Here is a 15,374-nt window from a genome sequence, read left to right as displayed (position 1 = left end):
AATAATAAAATGAAACTTAAAGATTCAAATTTTCCCCTAAGCCCAATAGCCTCAATTCTTTAATTTGGCTTCCTGCTTGTTAATGTTATACAAGATAAAACTGACAAGACATCACAAAATTTCTCTTTAAGAGCCCACCGTGTCGCATGAAGCTTTTTGAAAATTGGGTTCGGTTTATTTCTTGTTCATGTTTCTAACTCTTGCCACCTAGGAATACTCTTGCCAAAAAAAAATATATACACATTCGAACTGTTTAAAACAATACGCAGCTATTTACCAATTACCTTCTACAGCATCTATAAGAACCAAATTTAATGAGGCACTTGTGTACACAGCAGTAAAGAATTTGGAAAACCCGAATTGCTTAAAGACATTTTTGCCTTTCAACAACTTTTAAAACAAAGTTTAAAATTAGTGATTATGAAATATACTCGTATTATAGCGTATCCCACCTGCTCTTCAACGCAGTTATGAAATATTCACTTTTACAACTCCAACAAACTCTGATAAAAATTCCAAGGTTGGGCTAGGGGCTAGGGGCTTGAGGTGCAAGTTGTTTAATTCCTTTTTGTACGTAAGGACACCGATTTTATGATCGGCGTTGCAATCCTAGCTTAATTGCTAGGGACATTGAATTTTCGCGGTGCGCGAAATCGCGAAATGTGAAAAAAAAGATGCAATTTTGAACATTCTGCACGTAACTACAAACCCAATGATGAAATATGCATGAGGTTTATTCGCGAAGTAATGCGAAATGTGTGCTTTTCCACGAAATGAACGCTTTTTCGCGAAATAACCGTGAAATATCATCAAATTAAGTAGAAAACCCGCAAAACTCAGCAATCGAGGTTGTGCGCGTAAACTGTGTCGATTTGTAACGAAACGTTTGCCTAAAGTTTCCAACCACTTGCAGCTGAAGAACGTTTTATCTTCGATCACATCAGGAAGACGCTGAAAATTGGGATTTCCCATGCACATAATCTCAGTTCGAAAACTTCGCTCCCTGCATTCCTTTCTTCCCCCCAATGTCTATTCAACTTCCAGTTTAATTGAACTTGCTAGCTGTAGCAGCGATAAGATTAGTCTGTTCCGCACATCAAGGGAAACAATGGCGTCATTTGGTCATGAATGGATTTTGTTTATCATCATGTGATTTTCAACATGTGTTTGTGTATGTGCAGTAGTGATTATTTTATTTGTTGGACAGCAAGGATATCCTTTAAATACATACAATAAATAAATCACTTGAGATATATGCAATTTAGAAATGAAATGATGTTGTGTTGATGTTTTCATTTTGGTTGTACAGCTAAGTACTTGCGTATGTGTACAGTATATAAAAATGAAGTAGTTTATCAATTTATAGCTCTTTTGTATGTTGTTTCCTCTCATGATGAAAAAGTGTGTGCCAATTTATTTTTTCCACCGCTGGTATATACCGCTGATCTAACATTTTATTTACCGCTCTCCTCAGTGTTTATTTACCATAAATTTGTGTCCCTATTAATTGCGTTAAACCTTGCATAATTTTACCCCGCCAGCATTCTTTGCTTAGCGTAATGGCATAATTACTGCGAAACCACCAGCCTTGGGCCTCATTAGTTACTGTAATCTGCCTGCAATGGCCCAGTCTAGCAAAAGAATAACTCAGGAAAATCCATCACAGTCTCCCGGCTGCCGCTGAGTAAAATCTGTGACTGAGAAACTATGAGAACAGAATTCAACATTGAATGAGTTATGGAAACACACAATGAGTGTGCATTGCAGGCAGTGGCGGCGATTAGGGGGGTGAGAGGGGGTAGTTGCCCCCCCTTTTCACCACTTTTGCCTCCGCACTATGCTAAACCTTATCTACAAGGGTCGTTCAAGGTTGACAAGACTTTCGTGCGTAAAATATTAATGAATCAATGTAGCGCTGCATTACTTCGGCAGGACAGACCATGGTTCCTTGCGAGTAACCATGATCCTTTGCGACACATTTGGCGCATGAGCAGTAGTGTAAACAAAGATGGCGGCAAGTAGTGTATCTGTTGCTGTGGAACAGCGATGTATAATGGAATTTCTCGTGAAAGAGAAGGTAAAACCTTCTGAAATTTGGCGTACACTGCAAGCACAGTATGGTAAACAAACACCGTCACGGGCAAGAGTTTACGAATGGTGTCGTAAGGGTTCCCCTCCACCCAAAGAAAGCAAAGCGCTTCCGTCTACCGGTAAGATTTTGGGAACTGTCTTCTGGGATATAAAAGGTGTTATCCATGTGCATTTTTTGGAGAAGGGTGCCACAATTAATGCCCAGTATTACTCAACACTGCTTCACGGTGCTGTACGTGGGGCCGTTCGGAAGGAAAGACTTGTCATTTTTCTCCATGACAATGCCAGGCCACACACGACCCATTTGACTCAAACAACACTGGTCAACTTGCACTGGGAGGTTTTACCACACAGTCCTTACAGTCCAGATTTAGCCCCCAGTTAATTCCACTTGTTTGGGGCTCTTAAAGAGCATTTGGGCGGGACGCACTTCCAGACAGATGAGGAACTCAAGAACGCTGTCCTGCAGTGGTTACGATACCAACCTACTTCTTTCTACGCCAAAGGCATCAAGGAACTTCCACAACGATGGCAATGTTGTCTGGATGTTCAGGGGGAATACTTTGAAAAACTGACATAGTTTGGTGCCTCTATATATGTATATTTCCTGTCTAGAAATAAAAGTCTTGGTCAACCTTGAACTTCCTTGTACAAGGGGAAATATACTGTCTTTGTTCCCCGGAATCCAATCGCTGCCACTGATTGCAGGTTATTGTTTGTTCTTTCGGAAGTGTAATGTATTACCTTCAACAGACGTGTTCGCCACTCTCTTCAGAGTACTCGTTAGATCTTCCCTTGTCAAGCAGATTGAAAGGCAAGTGAATGAATTCTTAAAATATATTGTAGTTATTTGAATACTATTTTAGATTTTGCATTCTATATTTCGTATTTTGTGTGCCATATTCAGTGTGTTGAAACTTGTATGTATGAGTGTAGTGTGTGTGGAGGGGGATGGATATAGAGTCATTCGGGGGAATAAACTCTTTTTTTTTGGCGGTTTATACATTCACGAAAGGAAGGAGAGTCGCAATGAAAAGGATGTCAAATGAAAGCTACATGTTGTGTTATTGTTACCTATAAGTTTTAGTACTGTAAGTCTTATAGCAAAAGAACCATACAAAAATAAACAGATGGGTAAAATGCCCACCCATTAGGGGTAAAATGCCCAATACAAGAAACAATTGTTGTAATACTTCACATGACATATTTGAAGGAAAATAATACACAGCATTCATTAACTGGAAGATATTAACGTTTGTTTCGTAAACAGAACATCATTTGTACAGACAAGCATAGCGTTTCTAATAACATTTATTTTGAGTTTACCATATTCTCTTTTACTGTTCACATTTGTGAGAAATTGCATTGCACTTTGGACACATGGACATGAATTTGGTATATATTTCATGCATCCACATACTACAACGAATACACTGGATCCAGTTACATTGTGGTCCTTTCTTATCATAATAATGCCCATGGGCATATTGTACTTAATTTCTGTGGGCATATCACCCCAGAGCTACAAGAAGAAAATTGAATCACTTGGTTGGGAACTCGGAGCACCATGCAGCAGTTTCACTCTGCAGATATGTTTCCCTGACGCTTGACCTTTACACCAAATATAATTAAGTTTCTTTCTCTCTTGGGAATATTATTGCACACTGTTAATACAGCAACGTTCAAAAAATTATTACCTCAAAATTTGTCTTCTCACCTCATGAAATTAACCCTGCATGGCTTCAGATTCTTCTCACAAGCTCCAAACCTGCTGCTTCGTCTCACCACGGCGGGCACTTTTAAACAAGAGTCGCATGTGAAATGAATATATGTACTTGTACTTTGTGTTTAATATAACAATGTATAATTTTATGAGTATGGTTGAGTGGAAAAAAAGGTTTTGTACGGCCTTAACTCCGCCCTTTAAAACAATACGTTAATAATAATAACAATAGCCTAGTAGCCACCGTATGTATTTGGAAGGCATTAAATCACATGTTTGAAAATGGAACTGTTAGTTAATGTGAATTCACGAAGGCCACGGCACTCACAAAGAAACGCCCCTGTCTTGCTTAGGGCTCCAAAACAGATATTTCGGAGGCCATGTCTTGAGCAGACCGGAGTGCCCGCTCGCCATTTAGATAGATTAAATCAGAAGGGAATGAGTTTAGTCATAGCTTCGGCTAATATTTTGAAACAAAAGTAAGAGCAACTTAAACTCCTTTTCTGGAATGTCTGGAGTAAGAGAACGCGAACGCGTCCTGGACGCACGTTGCGGGTGTGTGCCTCGTCCAATGTACGGCCGGAGGGGAGGTGTCGCGAGGGAGGGGGTGACTCGACTGGTCATCGCAGTCCAGTAGTTCTGTAAAACATGACAGATCCCCACCTAGTCCGGCCCCGACCACAAGCTTTCGCCTCTGCACGTTGCTACTTCAGACACTCCGGAAATGTTGTATAGTAGAATCTTGTTGTACTCCCAAAGTGTGCGCCGCGGCTGACTTACAGAGGCTAGCGAAATGTTTCAATATTTTCATTGAAATGACACTTACTTGTTAGTTAATGATATGATTGTTTCAAATACATGCTTATTTAGTACTTTTTACATGTAAAATGCTTCTGAATTGGAAATATACGTTTATTTTTTAACTTAATGTAAGCAACCTAACCACACTAACTGAGCGTTGTAAGTGTTAGGTAGGCCTACATTCTGACTTGGGCGCCGCGGAAAAAATTTGAAACACTAAGGGTGTCGTGAAACGAGAAAGGTTTGGGAACCCCTGCCTTAAGGTATATGGTATGCACTCTTAAAATTCAATAGTTTACAGTGATATCTGTAATGTGTTCTCTTTCCAGGGACCATACCGCATGCTCCACATACTACTTAGCACCAGATAAGGATGGAAAATTAAGAAAGCACTGGCTTGACTTCTGGCACATTAGTAGGAAAGACAAGAGAAAATATGTTTTGAGAAACAGACAGGTAAGTTGTGGTATAGTGTCTTATTTAGCTTAAATATGGTATACACTGACTTCTACTCCAAACATACAGTAACCCTACTAAGATGTGAACAGTCATTCATTCAAGAAATAGCATTTTAAGTAAAACATCACGTGAAATCTGTTCTTCCATGGCAAGAACTGTAACAGAAGAATAATGTTACCATGTAGTCCGGGCTTCAGAGAATGACATATAACTTGAATCTCACGACTCCCACAAAAAGGGTTATTTGATTAAGTTCTGTACATAATATAACTTTTTTGCGGAATTTTAAATGTCAAACTATATTTCAATTTAATATTTCAATTCAATTATATCAGAAATGTTTCTATCTTCGAGCTGTATGATTGTTTTCTTTATAAATTATTGTTGATAATGAAAACTTTCGAAATACATGTGTGCATGTAAGTGTGTATACAAGAGATTTTATACGTAAATGTTTAAAGATAGTACAATTTAGAGAACTTAATACTCTTTCTAGAACAAACAAATGGTTTAAACAGTAACAATTAGTGAAAATTAAAGAAGTAGACTATTTGTGCAAGGAAATAAATTTTGTAGAGTTTCTATTATTTTAAAATGTTGATATAATTTATTGCTCATGAAAGACACAACACATTTCATCGTAAATATATTCATTTGCTCTTTTCACCTGAATCTAGCGATGGAAGTACCTCTTTAAATGTCGAAATATACAACAACATTTTGAAAATATTTAGAATTTGCGCATGCAATGTATAGAGGTCATCAAAATATGTTCGGGATTTCGTAATCAAATAACATCCACAGTAAGCAAAGTTAAAACTTTTTGATGTAAAATATGAAGAAATTTCTCAATGTTTGTGCGATATGATGGGTGATTCTAAATTCACAGAAAGAAGAGGCCTTCCCTATGGTGTAGTGGTAGCATCGTCGCCTTTTAATCAATGTGTCGCGGGTTCGGTTCGATACTAGAGATGGCCAAATCCGGATTTCTTAAAATACGGAATCCGGATAGTAAATACGGAGAAACCGGATTTCGGAGGGCATTTGTGATCAGTGTTGTTCAAGTAGTATTGTACAAAGTTCTTTGTTTCGGCCAAAAATGCCCACATTGCTCGATGGCTCCTTATCTGTCGTAGCAGTTGCACAATAGCGATATTATGATAGATTGGACAAGTTCGCGCTTCAGTTTAATGCGGAAGCACTTTCTGACGCCGAAATAATATAATCATTTGCATGTGCTTCCTGAGATTACATGTTCGGAGCTCAAACAATGAAATCGTATACAACACAAAATGTCACATATTTTTCTTTCTGTTTTCGACCAAACTTTTCTTGCTCTCATGCATGGGTGGCGCAGGGAAGAAGGTGCGAAGGGGTTTTTCAGCACCCCTTAATTTTCGTCCGCATCTGCCATGTTACTTTATGTATGACTTATTAAAACTTTGTCGTCACATTGGAATAACACCGCTGACATTGTAGACAACAGACATTGATCCTGATCTGCAAGAGAACCCCCCCTGAAGAAAAATCATGCAGGCGGCCTTGGAGTGGACCCTTCCTCCCAAAGCAAAAAGTTCGCACAGTGCTTGTAGTGGATTAATTTTAAACACATAATAAAAGTTGAAGACCATGCAAAAGAAGGTTTGACTCTGAGACACTATCTGAAACATGCAACGTTCATAAACAAACCGTATGTGACTTGCGTGTCAGGAAGTAATTGTTACTCTGCGGCGTAGCGCGTGAAAGATTCTACACCTTCAAGGTCACCCATTGTATCGCACAAAACTGAAAGTGTCTACACATTAGATAACAAAAGTGAATAACTTTTTTCCCATTACTTTATCTTATACTCGATTAGGAAATGCAGTGCGCATTTCTCGAAGACCTTGTATTGTAAGGAAACCAAAATATTAAGACGTTGCGTGTGGAATATTGCAGATCGCAAAGATAAACATTATACACAAAGTGCTCCAGCATAATTATTACGTACACTCTTTAAGTACTAAAACAATATTTACGTTTTTTTCCCATATTTATTTATGTGTTAGCTGGATAGAACTTATTCTTGGGGAAGGGGAGCTGGTACGAATATTCACTACCTGATTATGCTGGCAAGAAAATATTAGGAAATTGGGCAGTCCTTTACAGTAGGGGCCATTTTGACGTGTAAAAATGGCTCTATTTCTATCCTGTGGTCAACATGTTAAGCATTTAGTTGAAATAGTACAATTCGTCAGAAATCGGTTAATGTGACAGTCGAAAATCAATCCTTCCTACGGAAGGTGGACGAGAAAGGAACGAAATCCTAAATACGAGGGGCATACAATAAGTTCATACCTCCGGTTGTGTATGATGAACCAAATTCTGTAGTATTACTCGTATATTCTTTCATTGTATGTGTTGCAAGTTTCAAGCATGTATCTAATAAACTTTTTTGTGTGAGAGGTGTAAACGTAACAGAAGTTGAGGCTATATTGGAAAATGGAGCCTTCAGAGTTGCGAGCTGTGATAAAGTATATATAGTTGAAAGGTCTATCGCCTCAAGAAGTCCACAATTATGTGGTGCATACATTGGGGGAAAAGCACCTTCATATTCCACGGTAAAGAAGTGGAACTGCCATTACCCAGGAACCTATCGATCGTGTGAAACAACTAATCAACACTGAAAGGAGATTCACCACCAGGACACTTGCTGCATATCAAACGGTAGTATTCGTACCATTTTAACTGGCCACTTGGGATTTAAAAGAGCAAGTTGTCGTTGGGTGCCTCGAATGTTGACAGATGCAAAAAGAACACGACAGGCGTAACTACGGCGGCTATATACGAGTAATCTCGTGGCTTGAAAAGCTTACGACGTCCACCTTATTACCCAGATCTAGCTCCGAGGGACTACCACCTGTTTCCTAAACTAAAGGAAGAGCTGCGTGGCAAGAAATTTCACAATGATTCTGATGTCATGGATGCTGTGGAGGAGTGGTTACAGGAGCAAGACGAAATATTTTATTCTGCTTGAATTCCAGTGTTAGAAAAACGATGGCGTAAGTGTCTGACACTCGGAGAGGACTTTGTCGAAAAGTCAAGAATGAAATTTCCCGATAACATTACCATAAGTGGATCAGGGCACGAACTTATTGCACGCTCTTCGTGTCACTACAAGAAATGGAAGTTTAAGCAGCATGCACAAGGTCAATACTCATATGTTATTTTTTTTCACCAAGAAGAGGAGTAATATCTAGTAGTTTAAGAACTAAGCTACAGGGCACACTTGGGATATTAATTTACTAAAGAAGATATAAGAATTATAAACTGATCATTATTCATCAATCATACAAACAAAGTGAACTGCCGGCCTCCGTGACGGAGTGGTTAGCACATCGCGCTACGACGCCAGTGGTCCCGGGTTCGAATCCCGGCCTGGACATAGCTATTTGTGAATATCCACTCATCAATTTCATCATGTCATCACTCATCCCCATCTTTGCAAACTAGCCAAAAGTGGCACAAAAGGCGAAGTAAAATAAATTAAATCAATCAATCAAGGTGAACTGATGGTCTGCCATAATTAAATCACGAATACTTTCGTTAGAGGGGGGCCTCCCCCATGGCGCAGTGGTAGCGTCATTGCCTTGTAATCAAGGGGTCCCGGGTTCGATACCAGGTGGAGGAACAAGTGGTTCGGATCCAACTTTAAACTGTAGGTCCAGTCCCGATTAGCCTTACTGTGCATAAAGCGGACTTAAAACAGCAACTCAAACCAAACCAAAACTATCATTAGAAATAATTGCACTGATTATACAGGAAAAAGAATGAAATGAAAGCAAGATCAAGATTGAAATAGGGGAAAGTGGGGTAAGTCCGGGTACCCAAGACTCGAAGGCCTGCTGGAGTTAACTATTCGACCTCGAGTTTGTCAGATTTAAGTAAAATATGCATTGTTGAACTGAGTACACTATACGTATATCATTCCTGAAAAGTTATAGTTGCACTACTTTTTGATCAATAATTGTTTTCTGAAGAAAGTCAAATCACTAGTGGGGTAAGACCGGGTGCACATGTTAACTTTATGGGAAAATAGAAAAAAACAGATTTTCAGTGGAAAAGTAGCAGAAATTTTTATTTTATACCTATGGCAAGTTGATCCATGCCTTAGCTGAACAATTCAAGAATATTAGTTAGAGAAATCACAAGTAAAGTAGTTGTCTTCTTCAGGAGCGGCCGCTCATAAGGACGATACGGACGTCGCACTGCCGTGTGTAACCGCCACAAGTGAACAAACATTACATTAACATTTGTATATTAGCTTTTACATCGTCGAAATTGCAAATATTCCGTTGCTTACAGATCATTGGTTAGTTGGTTGGTTAATTCTTTCGCGACAATATGAAGTTTGCACGCCACCGTGCGGGGGAATACGAAACTTCGAGAGAAATCTGGCGGGGCGCCGTCCTCGCACTTTACGAGACGTAGAGCATTCTCAGGCACGGCCGCGAGGGGCAAGAGGCGAGGGAACTGGGGGAATAACACGCGCGGGATCTGTGCATGGGAGGACGGAGGGGTTTGTCGTCCGAAACCCACCCCCTAGGCGATACTGGCCCTCTCTCCGGAGAACGGTAAACAATGAAAAGTTGCCAGAAGCAATGAAGTTAACATAAGAACAGAATTACCAACCGTTGAAAAAAATCATTCTGTATTCCATAACCTTATTCAGTTATGACATAAGAGTAGAGCAATAAATTACGCAATTTCCAACGAGGAAAGAAAACTCGGTAACTGAAAAAGTACAGACTCTTGCTTGATTTTTTATATTTATCGTTGTTTTTTGCTACTTTTCGGTAATCACGACGATGAGGATGAATGATGATATAATGAAATTGAAGGAGGGACACTCACAAAGAACACACATACCCATGCCGGGATTCGAACCCAGGAGCCCTGGCTTTGCAATGCGGTATGCTAGCCACGGAAGTCGGCTACATATTCTTGTTACTTGCAAAATTATCGCATGTATGCCTTGTATTTTTTCTGAGTTTAGTGGAAAGCACATTTGGATTACAATGATGTAGAGTACACCATGTAGATTTAATAACATGTTTTGATTAGCACGTTTTAAAAAAATCCTGACAATGTCAAGCCGGCTGTTAAATAAATTAGAAACTCGTCATCTAAACTCAACAAGAGGCACTACAACCTGTGAACTACAAATTTCTGAAAATTTGGCAAAATTTTCTGGCAACTCCGAGGCAATAAAACGACCGGATGGGAAGACGTTAGCATTAACACTTGTTGTTTCTTCGTTTTCCATGGAGAAGTGAAGTTTTTTCGGTGGTTGTGTGCTGTAGTTGTGCGTTTGTCGCTATGAACAGTGTGGAGAACTTGTTGGTGCGAAGTTTTTCTGCCAGAAGTCTGGATGAAAAAATAAACATAAGAAACCAAGGCCGAATTTGAATCTAGAACAAGCATGTCTCAAGAAGATTTCTGGTTAGTTTGAAGTTTTTACTGTAGAGCTTCTGGTAACGCAGATATCACCTTTCCAGTGAGATATTTACTTTACTGTCCTATTTCACATATCAATTAGTCATGTTGGACAGGAAGCATTTTCTGTGTAACCTTTTACTAGGTAATTTTCACGTTCAATGCACGTAAACATTCGTCATTGTGCTTATCAAGTTGTGTAAAAACTAATATCCCTTCTTCTGAATTTTCCCCTCTGTTAAGTTAAAAAATGCTACGACTAAATCAGTTAGAATTCTATTTATTCTTCTATCTTTCGTAATCTTCGCATTACTGTTAAATAATTATTAATTTATCATAATATGTGCAAACATGCAAAACATGATATTCGAATATATCAATTTCTTATCACGTTAGCTGCTATATACGAAATTCATCATTTAAACTCACATTACAAGTAGAGCAAATTTTTGAGCTGTCGCCCCCCCCCCCCCCCACTTTGGTTCACCACGAGCCGCCACTGGTCTTCTTCCTCCGCTCCACTGCAGCTTTCGTGGGGTCAGCCAAGACACTTTACACATTGGATCCACCCTTCTCCTTGTTCTGAGTTAGAAAATACATCATTACAAAAAATATAATTTAGTCTTAAATGATGGGGCAATGGCCGGCCGGCCTTGCCCTGCTCGGCGTACCCGGTCTTACCCTGAGTGCAGAGGTTATAAAAACGAAACAGAACCACGCTACTATTGGACTAAATCCTTATTGTTTGTTAGGGTATAAATCCTTAGTAAACATATAATAAGCTGGACTAAAGATCGTTTTATAACTGTAATGATTATTAAATAAGTATCGTCTAAAAACCAAAGAACATTAGAGAGATGACATCGTAAAACAAACTCATCTACACAGACGCCGTGAATTCAACAGCAACAACACGCCAATATGGCCGCTGCTTCTTCTTGACTAGTGGAGTGTAGTTCACAATCTGTCCGCTAGAGAGGATAACTAATGACGCCAGAACCAAGGTACTCGGTTTCACTCCATTACCCGATCTTACCCCACCTTCCCCTAGTAGAAAACGTATCCAAGATATGTGAAGTTCATTTAACCCAAGTAAATAGAAACGATATCGACGTGTATGTTTAAATAAACAGATATTATGTAGAAGTGTTGTAATCTCATTAAAGTCAATTCAAATTGTTTCAATACAATAACAGTCTCGGGGATATTTATCACAAATCACTGTCAATTTATTTTATAATCTTGTGTACAACTAGGCCTACCAGTTCTAGGATTTCCAATTTGTAAAACATATTTAGCACACCAATGATACAATTACTGTTATTATCCTGCTGGTTGTTCAGAAAACCAGAAATCAGTATCCTGCAAGAATCTGAGTGTGTATTAGGGTGCGAAATCATTTAAGACTGGTGGGGGGGGGAGAAAGATCTTCATCTACAAACCTCCCTCCCCCCACAAACATACATATAAATTATACGATATGCATATTAATAATGTTATTAAAAGTAAAAATTAATTACTACTGTAAATTAGTAATTAAAAATAGTATTATTATTAATTACGCACAAAGAAATAAATTTGTTACTTTTGTGTATATCAGATATTATAATATAGCAAAATACTTCCTTTACTAACTGGTTAAAGATATTATGAATGTAGTTAAAGTGGTTTTATTATGTGTAAGTTTTTATTTAGTTTTTGCTTTATGTTAATATAAATTAATTAGATTTCATAATTGTTTTGCATTCTTGATTTACTTTTATTGTGCGTATTGATGTAGATTTATTAATGATCTCTTGAGAGAGAAAAAGAATTGAACACTCACAATTACACTAATTTGTGCACGTTTTCGATATCATTCTTAGTACTGTATACGTATTTGAAATTAAAAGTAATTGCTTATCTTTTGTTTGTTGTAACAAAAACTCTGCCCCGGAATGTTTTGGTGGGGGCGATTTTTGAGGCCAAGATTGTTGGGAGGGGGGAATTCCCCCCCCCCCAAAGGATTTCGCACCCTGGTCTGCATGAAGATCCGTAAAGAGTAGTCGCGTTTGTGTGTACAAAGGAATTGTGTCGTGATAACGTCCGGTAGTTTGAACTCGAATCATGTGCAGATAAAACACTGGAAATCATCTCCGGAGACCAGCACAGTCACAGTGATGACCAGCAGCCATTTATTATCCGTTTTGAATATTCTCATTATAACCCTGGCTCGCTCATCACTCGTCTTCCTGGAGCTGTAGGTGATTCTACATAAATTAGTAAAGGGCATGCGACCTTAGATTTCTTTGGTCTTCCTCAAGACATCTCGCAGACGTCATAATGTATAATATTTGACGACGAGTTCCCCGAAGAGTTAACGTGTAATTGTACTTAGCTTCATTCTGGTGATTAACGCGCTGGTTTTGCCCTTACAATAGACAAAATACAGGGTGCCACACATAAAACCGGTACGCATCATACAAGCAGAACCCAAAACGTGTCACGTATATGCTAACTCCAAAAACACATAAACGTGCATAAACTGCAAACTATTTGGTCAGTCAAAATACGCACAGAAAGGCATAAAGGGACACTTTTACCAGCTGATGCTCTATGTGATGCACTAGAAATGCATCAATTTGGATGATCAATTAAGATCCTCAATTAACGTAGCTAAATGTGTATTTTATTCATATTTGAAATGACCTTGGCTGATCTTTTGTGGAGTCAAATAAGGTAAATTTCAGGGTGTTTTGGAACAAAGATGGTACAGTCGACCTCTGTGGCTGAGTGGTCACTTCAGAGTGCTACACGCCAGGTGTTCCGAGTTCGAATCAGGGGTAACATGACTCTCATCTTTAGGGATTGAAGTCAATCAATCCCTGAAGATGAGAGTGTCGTTAACTCTCGAAAGCTCGGAATCCTATCTGGAAATCACCTGGCTGATTGCCCGAGAAAACCTCTTTATCAGTTGCCGCCAGGAAAGATTCAAGAATTTTCATGGATGTCTGTGTTGTTCATGTTTAGACAATAGATAAAGTAAAAAATTGTAATATTAGATTGAAAAAAAAAGCGAAAACATGAATTATCTTTATAATAACTGACTTTAAAAAATTTCGGTAAGGTGCCTGAGTGCCACGCCACATCCCTGGGCTAAATATTTCAGATGGGAATTTTTCACACAATATCCGTGCAAGAAGCGCGGCTGGGGTTCATCCAGCTCTAATGAATTGGTACCTGACGGAGGGGGTAAAAGTGGACCGAGTGGGGTGATTACGTCACTTCCAAAAATGGCCGAGAGTATGAATGTGTGACCATATCTACACATAGGCGCAACTTGGCAGGGGCAAGGGGGCACTTACCCCCTCAAAATCTTCAGGGTTATGATTACTTACAAGTTCATAGTATTTTTATTAAGCTCCTGGAACCTGAGGATCAAAGTAACGAGTAATTTTTATGATTTTGCAAGTGTAACAGTCATCTTGGATGATATTTCTATGGGCTTGAAAACTTTTTGATTTTCCCTTCCCCCCAAAGTTCAATTCCCACCCCCAAAGACAGGTCCCAAGTTACGCCCATGTATCTACACATCCCCAATGTCTCTTCACGCATGTTGAAAAGTGCAGGGACCTTTGCCTAACCCCTTTCCTTTATGCATTCTCCAAATAGAACTTCACAAGCATCCAAAACACCTCTTCTGAAGTCGTGCATTAATGTAGCAGTCACGTCACCAGAAGAGGGCAAGGGAGCGGATGTCCTCCCTCCTGATCGACAGTCAGTTCCTCGCGGCCCCTGTTTACTAATATTTTTTTTACAATTTGGTGTTGAACTTTGTCATGCACGTTTTGCTTTGTAGATGGTTGAATATTTTATTTGCCACTTGTTTGGTCCTTCTTGAACCAGCGTAAGTCTGATGTGGTATGGTTTGAGAAGCTGTTTATTTAGAGTGTTAGCAAAAAATATATAGACAGATAAATGCTATTATAGCTCAAATACGCATTTTTGTTTAGTATTTAGTCGCAAATAATATTCCCCCTCCACATCTCCACTGATTTTTCCTGGTGCAGTTACAATGATGTAGAAATTTTGTATTTTATTTCCCCCCCGCCTTCCAGCATATGAGCCTGTTATGTTTGTTTAGATATCAAATATTTAAATTGTATAATGCTAACCTTAGATTTCTTACTTCTATTCAGGCACACCAGAGGACATCAGAAGTAATAAGAGCGCTAAATTTGTTGGAGGACATCCACGCTGGAAACCAAGTGGAAAATGTTTTGGACTCTCAATTTGATCTCAGTGTATTCAAGGTAATTATTTAAAAATTACTTTCTTAGTTCTACATGAAAGGTTCAATGTTAGTATAAATCATTTCAATAGAGTTTGAAGAGGTCCGATGACAACACTGACATAACTATCCCCATTGTGAACTTAATGATGTGCTTTTCTATAACTATACATGAATTTTACTCTTCCTAGAAGAAGCTTCCATTTCTAGATATTCAATCCTTTCTTATGAGTTTCAGTTCTTTGCACATAATTATTTCTCAACTTGTTCCTTCACTACTTCTTATCATCTTATTCAAAGTCTTCTTCTCTCGGTCTTCTTCCTACATTCTTCCACCAGTTACAACTTTGTGTGATATGTTGTTACAATCTTCATTTTATTCATTCTTTCTAACCTTTAATTCCGTTATATGTCCATTCTTTTTTATATAATTGTACATTGTACCTAGGTCTCAAGTTTTCATCTTTATCAGCCCATATATTTTCCAAGTGTACTATCAACTCAACAACACATTAATTGGTAAACAGGAAATAAGTGAACAAACGAAGATGATGA

At 38.7% G+C, this 15,374-nt stretch overlaps 1 protein-coding gene across 4 annotated transcripts in view; it reads left to right on the top strand.

The window, feature by feature from the left end:
- LOC145981811 (platelet-activating factor acetylhydrolase-like) overlaps positions 1-15,374 on the top strand; it is a 183,965-nt gene that overhangs the window by 144,292 nt on the left and 24,299 nt on the right. For all 4 annotated transcript variants that reach the window (XM_083115237.1, XM_083115238.1, XM_083115239.1 and 1 more), the window contains 2 exons: positions 4,945-5,071; positions 14,728-14,841. In XM_083115237.1, coding sequence (XP_082971363.1) covers positions 4,945-5,071; positions 14,728-14,841 — 241 coding nt within the window. The remainder of the gene's footprint in view (positions 1-4,944; positions 5,072-14,727; positions 14,842-15,374) is intronic.

Source organism: Lepisma saccharinum, chromosome 30 (genome assembly GCF_977018435.1).
Source record: "Lepisma saccharinum chromosome 30, izLepSacc3.1, whole genome shotgun sequence".
NCBI classification, from domain to species: domain Eukaryota; kingdom Metazoa; phylum Arthropoda; class Insecta; order Zygentoma; family Lepismatidae; genus Lepisma; species Lepisma saccharinum.
Note: the sequence above shows the minus strand (reverse complement) of the source record. Positions and strands in the feature narration are given on the sequence as shown.